General features: G+C 43.6%; 1 protein-coding gene across 1 annotated transcript; it reads left to right on the top strand.

Annotated features, from left to right (window-relative positions):
• Window positions 1-5,862: 5,862 nt before the first annotated feature.
• On the top strand, window positions 5,863-8,475 carry LOC106811383 (galactoside 2-alpha-L-fucosyltransferase 1-like). The gene is made up of 2 exons (XM_014814974.1): window positions 5,863-6,255; window positions 6,462-8,475. The coding sequence occupies exons 1-2, from the start codon at window positions 6,198-6,200 to the stop codon at window positions 7,928-7,930; spliced, it is 1,527 nt and encodes a 508-aa protein (XP_014670460.1). The 5' UTR covers window positions 5,863-6,197; the 3' UTR covers window positions 7,931-8,475.
• Window positions 8,476-10,816: the final 2,341 nt, after the last annotated feature.

Here is a 10,816-nt window from a genome sequence, read left to right as displayed (position 1 = left end):
CTCAAATGACCCCTTTCTCTAGCCAACCTTATAAATCACCGGCAAGGCATTAACTTGCTGTTAATTATTAATCAATATAGTGGCGGCGCTGTGTTCGCGCGAGCTAAATGACGCTATTAAACTACTCATCTGATCTTGAAAATTGATCATTCTGTCGCGTCGTCACATTAACTTACTAGGCGTGAGTTAGAACAAGACACTAATCACGGATCATTAAATGTCAGACAGGTATACCTACCTTCCGCGCGTTCTTTATTGTCTTAGTTAAAATATATAATAGAAAAACGTATACACGTACGCAATAATGTATGCCAGTAGCAGGAAGGTAGTTTACGATACACATTACGAAACCTGCTTATTTGTCTCCACTAATCCTCGATAAAAGCAGGTATACTACCAACAACAAAAAACAAACAAAAAAAGAAAACCATATTCCGTCACTGTGCAGATAGGTGGGGGGGGGAGGGGTTGTCAAACCTTTTAAATAAATATTAATAAATAAATATCATCGTACTGCGCGCTTACACATTGTCCCAACCATATAGAAATATATAGAGACACCTATATTATTTCTATGGCCCCAACAGTACTGCAAAGTGAATTGGTACAGACCTGGATTTGGGGGGGGGCTGGTATAGCAAGCTCCTGACTAGATTTGAATTAGTTTTGAGTCGATGTAGGCCTACGTGTATTTTGATAGACCTATGTTTGCAATGATACCCATACACTGAGATCTTTATACTGTCCATCAAATATTTCAACTTTTACGTACACTTCCAAATAACAACTTCTATTATTCTAGTATATCTATCAGTGCCGATAATCAACGCCAACAGTCTACTGGCACGTAGCACAGTAATTGCTCGCAGTACCATAACTGTTATCAAGAGCCAATAAACACCCATTATTAGCTCTTGCTGTTATTATTAGCGCGAGTATAATTATACACAAATTGCGTGAGAATTATTATGGTGGCATGCATGCATCAAATAGATATTTTTATGATGAAAGTACAGCATAATAAAGTAAAAACCACTTTAGCATTATAAATAATTGCGATAATTAATATAATTATTAATTACCATTAATGAGTTGCTCGGGCTGTATAGCACACACAATAGCTGATTCTGTTTGCAGTCAAGCAGATGCCTTCATGTGGTTTTATGAGTTAGAGGTGCAACGCTAGTCAAACGTTAATTGGTTCATCTGCAAGGTCCGTGGGGGCATAAAGTGAATAGGGTAGGCCTAGCCCAGTCATAATTTATTTCGTTTCGTTGTGGATTCACGTGGAATAGTTATGAGATATGGTTTATGATATAGTTATGATACATAGAATATGGTTGACTATAATAAATAACTATCATTATAGCAGTAAATTATATTACTCTCATCTGTTAGGAAATCTCCTAGGATAGTCAAACATATAAAACTAGGGTCATTTCAGTTTTAATCCTGCAAGAAAAAATGATAATAAAAGGCGGGCATATTAGTGGTATATGTTGAAATTTCTCAATATCTATGGAAAATTGAGCATGACATAGAATAATTTAACTTAACCATATATGTTACACAGATCGAAGCAATATCAATTGATTGCAGTTTGGGGGTCTTACTTTTATTTAGCATAATTTAAGCTTCAATTAGATTGACATACACATTTAAAAATACGTTACCTATATGATCGAAGCTACACCACTGTTTAACAGCTCTCTTTCGCAACTGTCACATCTGTGATAGCAATGTGTGATTATTTAGTAACAGATGTTATAGTTAATGGTCACGCGAGTGCGAGCCATTGCGGGGCTTTATATTAGGCAGTCCACGAACATTTCAGTCGAAGGATGCAAATCCACTAAGTATGGTGCCGCGCCTCTAAGGCAGAAAACTTACACCTTATAAAGGTGTTCGGATGGCGTACTTTCTTGTTGCGGCGCTTTTGATACCGATGCAAATTCGCTGCAAAGATACCGTCCATCGCCATGGTGCGCCCTGCGGCATAATTGGCCGTTGATCAATACAGATGCTGATACAACACGAGTTACCATCTACTCCGCATGCACGAGTGAACAATTATAATTTCCAATTAATTTAAAACGTGTTAGTGCAACTCGGTTATTCCACATTGGTGAACTTGTGGGCACAACGGCCTAATTGGGCTGGCTAATGTAGAGAAAACAAAGACACTTTGTATTAGCACTGCATTTCATATAATCAATCGCCTCCATCAACAATGAAGCTACTCCATTGGTGAACATTTTATGAAGCTTTCGCTCCCGCTCAATTCCTCTCATTCTCTCCCTCGCTTTCCTCTTCGTTCTCACGTCCATCTTCCCCCTTTTTCAGCCCTGTCATTATGTTCGTTGCAGGCAAAAATCGCCATGTCTATGCCACGTTGCCATCGGACGATGATTTTCATTAGCACAGCCTTGAATGCAAACAATACGTGTTCTATTGTCACGATATACGTTGTTAGATAAGCCTAGTAAATCGTTGGGAAAGATATGAGCAGTATAATATTATGATTATAAGGAATTTCCCGGAATCAATGGCAAATTAAAGAAATTGTGAAGACAGTATGGATCTCGTATGCATTCAATGTGTTGATGGGTACATGTCACATTAACAAAGACATTTTTCTTTTTATCCGCCTGTGCGCGGAAGCGAAAGCGCGATTAGCAAAAGCGCTGACGAATGTACATACGGTTAGATAAGGCTTACGCATTACCTAGGTCAGATTACTACCGAGACAATCCTGTATAGAACAGATTTTGATTAAAAAAGCAGGATCCGGAGATTTGCTTGAATACTGGAATGTACGTGATTGAAATGATTAGACAACGAAATGAAAATTGAAACCAAGAGAATTATATGTAAACAATGCGTTTTTATGTTAAAATCTAAAAAAAAACAATTGGGTTTTATGATATAATGTTATGTTTGTTATATATTTTAAATTATTTTCTCGCGTTTCTTATACGTCAGCACTAGTACCAGGATTCTGTGTATACTCTAGATAACATCACGTTTTCACATGACGTAATTTATCATACAAATATATAATTACATTGTAATATATTAACATGGTTTCTTCTTTTCACTGCAAAAAGCAATATTTCTTGGGATCAGAGTTGCTATAGTTATTACAGTTGCTGCAACTACAACAATGCCGTTTTAAGCAATTTTGGGGTTACAATTAAAAAGATTCAGTAAAAACAACGTTTGATGTACATTGAAATATTCAAATATTGCATCAAATTACACAAAAAGTTATCCTGCAATATTCTAATGCGCAGCCGTAAGAGGCATCGCGAATACGAGCTGCAATAAACATACACAAACTGCATAACACCATACACATACATACACATCAGGAGTAGATAATAGGCCTATCATCTACTCCTGATACACATGCATAAACATACATAAACAACTGAACACTCAACCACTAAAACATTTCGAAACAGTTATAAGCTACTGACCTATGATTACCTGCAAAACGTAGTTCCTGTGCCTGGTCTTCGTTTTGATCATGGAAAACGAGCCTTTTGTGTTAAGATTACGACGCTTCGGAAGACAATTCGGACTCTCTTAACATAAAGTCTTATGTTTCAGTGGACAAGTCGCCCTCTGTTTGGTTGGAGCCTCTCCTAAGATTAAGGCGCGGGTTGGATTGTAGAGAGAAGAAGGTGGGGGAAGGTCGAGGATGTCAACGAGGGGAGAAAGTAGATAATGAAGAGATAGTGAAGGAGGAGCTAGCTGTGGGATGGGGAATGTAGGGAACATAGGTGAGGGCAAGACGTTAGAGGAGCTAGAGGTACGTGAGGGGAAAAGACTGATCCGGTAGTTAAGTGGGGAGTAGATATATAGTAGGTCTCAGGGGAGAGATAGTGAATATAGAAATAAGTTGTGGATATAGAAATCAGTTAACCCTAACCCTATCCCTAATTCTAAAATAAAACAAAATTAGCCAAAAATAATAAAAAATAAAATAAATAAGAGACAAAATTAGCCAATCAAAGCCGTCCCCTATAGCGGATCACTATCTCTCCCTTGTGCAAAATTCTTAGATATATGAGGTAAACGACGGAGCAGGTGAAAGAGGGGAGAACGTAGAACTGGTAAAGAGCGGAATAACCTATGAAATATGACCATCGTCGACGAATCTGGTCATGGGCAAACTTTGTTGAGACGAATCTCAATCTCAATCTGTGAGTGCGTGCGCGCGCGGGCGTGCGTGCGCCTGCGGAATGATGTAATGTTCAAAGGTATGTATATATATTGTTAACTATACTGTCCGTATTTAGTCAAATTCGGGCAGGTTTCAAGCGACACATTTTAATCGATATATATATATATAACGAAATATATTCTTACGATGGTGCAATGTCCGATAATCTCATATCTGTATTCTGACTTGGAGATTACCTGCCGTAGCCCCGATCAATCTATAGATGGTTTATTTTATTATTTAGGTTGGTAATTATAACATAATAGAACGGGATAATAGTATTTTTTATTATAAATGAAAGGCTGTGTACGCACGATGGTTTACCGTCTGTGTTGTATTCTGAGCACGAAATGGTTCAAACATCATTTGGTAACGAAAGGTTTTTATAGTGTTACCTTACATCTCGGAATATCGGGATTGTCTAGGACACACAGCCAGCGGCCAAACCTTGTCAAAATTGTAAATACTGCTAGCTAAATATTATGAGAACCTAATCCAAGTAACAATATAGATTAGTATAAATATGACATAAATACAACAAAGACGGTGTAGCATGAGGAAGATGCTGGAATAATGTGAGGCATGATGAAATTCATATTACTGGTGTAGAAGTATAGAGTGGACTTTGGATTTCTCGGTGCTCCTGATTACTATATGCTATCTAGACATTTCGCTCTTTCTGCAGCGTTTACACCATCGTAAGTAATGTTTGCGTTTTATGGCTATATAATATCTATAATCGCTTTTCTCGCGTAATTGTTTTGAATATCGTCACCGAATTTGACTTAATGACAGACTGATACAACAGAGCAATGGCAGGTGCATGAGCGGACTGCCTGAAAATAATGCTTAGCGCTACCCGTCATTCGCTTTCGCTTTAAGTGCTGTACAGATCATGTAGGGGGAGTACGTGTGAAGCCAAAGACTCGTGTGCCGCTACGATAACTGAATGTTAGGATTATCCGTGAGATGCCTGTTAGTCTTATTCTATAGCGTACAGTTTCGAGCTACGTACTTATTAATTGCGCAGTTACTTAGTAATGCGTTCATAGCTTTCATGCATACGCGCAATTGCAGCACGCCGAAACGAACACCTTCGTACATAGTCCGAGTGGGAAATCCTCTACATTGTAGCGCCCCCTGTTGGACACATCGGATAGAATCTAGGAATTGAGAAAGCAGCGTGCAAACTCTCGAATATTTTCATCAGACATCGTACAGATATCACGTATTACTCAAAGGATATGACGACATTGACATGTACTACAGTCATTAATTGCGTAAAATGGTGTGGAATAGAAATACCGGTTATATGCACTAAACTAAACATGATCTTCGTGTAATAAGTAGTATAGCATAGATTTAGACTCCAATATGTCATCAATTATTATCGTTAATCCCAATGTTGACGAATACCACATAACTAGGGTACGGTATATTATGAGTATGACATGGGTACGTCTTCCTGTGTTCTCCTACAGCCACAATAACCTACGATTCGAGAATAGTAACTTACGGTTACGCATAATATCCCGATAGCACGGAGGGAGGGGGGCTAGCTGCCGCTATAATAGCGCAAGAGCTATAGGTTAACAACCTTGATGCGGTCTGCCGCACATGAGAACAGAGACGTGGTGTGCTGATGACAGCCCGAGTCGCCGATCCAAACCAACATCGTCGTCACGTCGGTTATTTAGTAATTTTACGTGAACAGACGGACTAATCAAATGAACCGATAACACGCAAGAATACGTTTTCGTAGCACGTCGATGGTTCCTCATCCACCTGTGTTTTCACCGGTATCTTCAACCATCGGTCAAGCACCTTCCGACGTGCAGCACGAACTGTGTACACACACCAGAGCGGCGCTACGCACTGTACCATAGCCCACAGGATGTAGCGCATATTTCATATATCTAATGCAGTCTTTCAGATCTTTGACGGTACACGCCGCCTAGTTGTATCAACTATGGTACGAAGGACGCTGCAATTGCTGAGAATGATCTGGCTCAAGTTAAAACGCAAGGGTGAGTACAACGACCGAATACGACGTTTTCAATTCGTAATTCAGAATATATATATATATGACAACTATTAAATGTATTGCGCACAATGGCAAACTCAGAAAATGGGGTATCTAAATGCTCACGTACCTATAGTTCGTATATAAGTAGAAATAACCTTCGTATAATTGACTACAAATGATCACCGAACACTGCTGCCGCATTTCTAGGTGTGTTAGCGGTAGCATTGCTAGCCCTGATCGCGGTAGCATTGCTAGCCCTGCACGCGCTAGCACAGACACTGGGCTCAACCCTCAGAACCAACGACAGCAAGGCAGCAGAGTCCGACAACGCAATGCAAGACACACGCGAGACGGAATCTATCGCAGACGAGTTTCATCGAGAAGAGATCGCGAAGCAGACTTCACGTCTACGTAACCACGCCGCGCGCAACAGCAACGAGGCAAACTATAAACGCGCGATTGATAGCAACCCGGACACTTCGCGGCTGGGTGGCATACACCGTCACGCAAACAGCAACCAAGGGCGGTCAAAATCCATACCAAACCGAAGACGAAATAATGCCGTTTATCGTGGTAACAGATTCGTGCCTTTCAAGCACGCGCCTGAGAATGCGAACAACGAACTCAGCGTGGATCACGCGTACATCAACGCCGACGTAATGTCGTCGTTCCCAGTCGATAAAGACGTCGGCGTCGCTCGATTTATCGACAACCCGAGATGGGTTCCCGTGCACCGCAACCAACGCGCGTATAACCGCTCTGCGCTAGAACAACTAAACCACGCCGCTCCGCCTTCGCACCTCCCAGCCGAACGTTCACGGGCGCCGCTAGAGGGCGGCGTCATCGTGTACAACGTCACGGTGGTCTACCGGCCGCGTGCCGGCATCGGCAACCTCATGTTCCAGCACGCGTCGACGATAGGCATCGCCCGCGCAAACGCCATGAACGTCGTCGTCTCGCAACGCGCGCGTCTGCTCGGCCACTTCAACCTGACGGCGCTGCGGTCGCCGCTCGACGCGGTGGCGCTGCGAGACGGCTTCCGGCGTGTCGACCTGCGCGCCGCCCAGCGGTACGAGCCACGCGCGATGGACCTGCCGCGAGGAGTCAACGTGCAGCTAGTCGGCTACCTGCAGTCGTACAAGTACTTCGCGTCGCTCGCCAACGAGCTGCGCGGAGAGTTTACGTTCGATGCCGACGTGCGGCGACAGGCAGACATCGTGTGGCGACGGAAGGTCGGCAATGCGCGCGGACGCGACGCAGCGGCAGTGTTCGTTGGCGTGCACGCGCGGCGAGGCAACATTCTAGACGCCGACAAACAGCGGCAGGGATACGTAGCAGCCGACGAGCGCTACCTGGCGGCGGCGATGGGAATCTACCGCGCCAGATATCCCGGCGCCGTGTTCGTCGCGTCCAGCAACGACCTGGCGTGGTGCCAAGCAAACATAGATGGTCCCGACGTTGTTTTCATGGACGACGGCCAAGCGCCGGAAGTCGACATGACAATTCTGCGCATGTGCGACCACACAATCATCACCACGGGGACGTTCGGCTGGTGGGCGGCGTTTCTAACAGGCGGTGACGTCATATATTTCTCGAAGGGAGCCAGACCAGGAAGTTTAATAGCAGCACAGACATCGCCCACGGATCATTATCCACCCCACTGGGAAACAGTGTAGGCAGCACACAGGTTTACATAATTAGTCACGCAAGCGCAGAGACGCATCGTGTACAGGCCTACATTAAATGACTGCAAACACAATGGGTTGACGTCAAAGGAAGTGCACGAGAGAAAGCAGACGACCTAACTTCTTAACCATAGCTGTGAGTGTCACCACGATTGAACACATACGAACATGACACTGCAATAGTTGTCCGCGTGTAACGCAGTAAACTTAAACGTCTATCGCCGATGTGGAGAACACGTTCTTGGCAGAAGTACCTATTTCGCCGACAACGACCGTTGGCCGCCGCGTAAATAAAACCCAGATAGTCGAATGCAACGTGGAAGGTTGGTGTATCCCTACAACAACAAGTAAACAACGATGCAACAAACAAAGCCATTTGCGAGGCAACCAAAAACAACAGCGGCGCTCGACCACTGGATCTAATGTGTGATATGTGCGAGTGTTGGGCATATTTCATTCACATACGGAACACGCTGATCATCATGTGAGGGATCGTTTTCGATGTATGTTAAATATAATTGTTGTTGTTACTGAAACGTTGTATTCGAATTGAATTATTTCTATTTATATTGTATGTTTCACGAGTAAACACTGCGTACACCCATTATTTCACCGACCATCAAACAACAACCGCGGGAGTATTTATTTATCAGCAGCGCCAATAAAATGCGAAATGCAAGATCCCGGATACAAAAACACCGAAAACGAAGAACGCACGACGAACACGCGAAATCTGATCAAATATGTGGGCAACCGAGCATTTTCATACATGCCATATAACGACCGCACAAAGAATTAAAAGACTACGCGGTCTGTGGCTGACTAAACTTTCACGGCCTGCAGTGGCACCGCTATCTGATGCAAAGTTCCTACGAGTGGTACGAAGTTGTACATACCAGCAAGTGTAACTAGAAAGCCACTCGGGAGTTAACTAAGAGCTAATCAGTTGTTCCTCCTCCTCCTCCTCTCCTCCACCTACTACTATTACTGCTACTACAACTACGATAACGGTATTTCTTTAACGCAAAAGTTCAGCGCAAGAATAATTAAAACTCTAAATACGTGAAAAGGTCTAAAGGCGTGAAAATAAATTGCAAAATTACTTCCAGCACGTTGGCAATTTGATAAGTCTTATATAGGCGTTTTATACAAAATGCTCTTGGAAAATCTTGGAAGTTTAAAATATCGGACTCTATTTTAACACGGATTTTTATTCATTCTAAAACAGCATTCTAATCTTGCAGATACGAGAAGTGTAGAAGGTAACCAAGGCACGGAATTGTATTACCGCTATATCAAATTTATGTAAGAAATGTTGTCAACTACGTTGGAGCTAGCTCTACCGGTGTAGCCTCTTTGATCCCGCTAACAGGAATCTCTCCTGTATCGAGAACGAAGGGGCTAGTACACCGGTAGAACAACGTCAGAGCAATAATAAACTTCTACGGCTAGTGAAATATACATACTCTTTGTTGTGCAGCACGCCTCGTTCCGTTGTCGTGGATTGATAGTCGCAAGGTAACTGCTTGCTGCAGTTTCATAGAGAAGTATTTATCAGAAAATATAGGAACCCGGGTCTACCAGGTGGAACCAGGAATCTACGAGTTACTCTAAGCTACTATGAAATGAACATGGAAAAAGCATTTGTCAAACTGATATAGAATGATGGTACAGTCGGTGCAATCCTTTCTGTATGGGCACATTTGGTATATTTTTCAGAATACTTTTTCAAAAAATGTGAAATGCACGTGATTTAAGCCTGTTCTGGCGATAACAACAGTTTAACTACACACTCACGATTAACTCGGACATTTTCCATCTATTATAAAATTTATACAGAAGAATTAATTCCGCGAATGTGTCTACTATGTATAATATAGTTATCAGTGGTGGGGGAGCACTGCTACTTGCTTCGCTTTAAGTAAACAATAAAAAAACGGGACCGGCAGTTTGTCTATTCCATAAAAAATCGGTGTTCATCGCTGTTTCCATGACCATTTTTTGTACAAAGGGCATAATGTTTGACCATGTGTAACTGTATAATATCAACCAACATAATGATTTGTGTGGTTTTGCTATTGCATGTATGTGTAACACGACAATCTATCTTATGTAATAAGCCAGTTCGAAGTTAGCCAAGAGGTTGTGTGACGTCACAGGTCACCGGGTCATTTGTGACAAAAATCGATGAAATATCGAGTGCGGCGTGCGCTCTCGGTTCAGTACGTTTATGTACACAAATTCTGTGTACGTGCACACGCGCGCACGTGTAAGTGCACACGCACGCACGCAAGCATGCACGCACGTGTACGTGCACACGCACGCAAGCACGTGTACGTGCGCACGCACGCAGGCACGCACGTGTACGTGCACAGGCATGCACGCATACACGTGCACGTGCACACGCATGCAAGCACGTGTACGTGCGCACGCACGCCCGCACGTGTACGTGCACACGCATGCACGCACGTATACGTGCACACGCACGCACGCATGTGTACGTGCACACGCACGCACGCATGTGTACGTGCACACGCACGTACGCCCGCACGAGTACGTGCGCACGCACGCACGTGTACGTGTACGTGCACACACACGCATGCACGCACGTGCACTTGCACACGCATGCAATCACGTGTACGTGCGCACGCACGTCCGCACGTGTACGTACACACGCACGCACACACGCACGTGTACGTACACACGCACGCATGCACGCACGTGTACGTGCACACGCACGCTCGCACGCACGTGCACACGTGTACGTGCCCACGCACGCACGCACGTGTACGTGTACACGCACGCATGCACGCACGCACGCACGCACGCCCGCACGTGTACGTGCACACGCACGCACGCACGTGTACGTACACACGC

This window comes from Priapulus caudatus, unplaced genomic scaffold, assembly GCF_000485595.1.
Source record: "Priapulus caudatus unplaced genomic scaffold, Priapulus_caudatus-5.0.1 Scaffold19, whole genome shotgun sequence".
Taxonomy (NCBI): Eukaryota; Metazoa; Priapulida; class Priapulimorpha; order Priapulimorphida; family Priapulidae; genus Priapulus; species Priapulus caudatus.
Note: the sequence above shows the minus strand (reverse complement) of the source record. Positions and strands in the feature narration are given on the sequence as shown.

What these genes read in the sequence shown, in the direction of transcription:
- LOC106811383 (XM_014814974.1), top strand. Translation starts at nt 6,198, where the DNA reads ATGGTACGAAGGACGCTGCAATTGCTGAGAATGATCTGGCTCAAGTTA. An exon ending in GCTCAAGTTAAAACGCAAGG is followed by an intron (nt 6,256 to 6,461) that starts GTGAGTACAACG and finishes CCGCATTTCTAG; the next exon opens with GTGTGTTAGCGGTAGCATTG.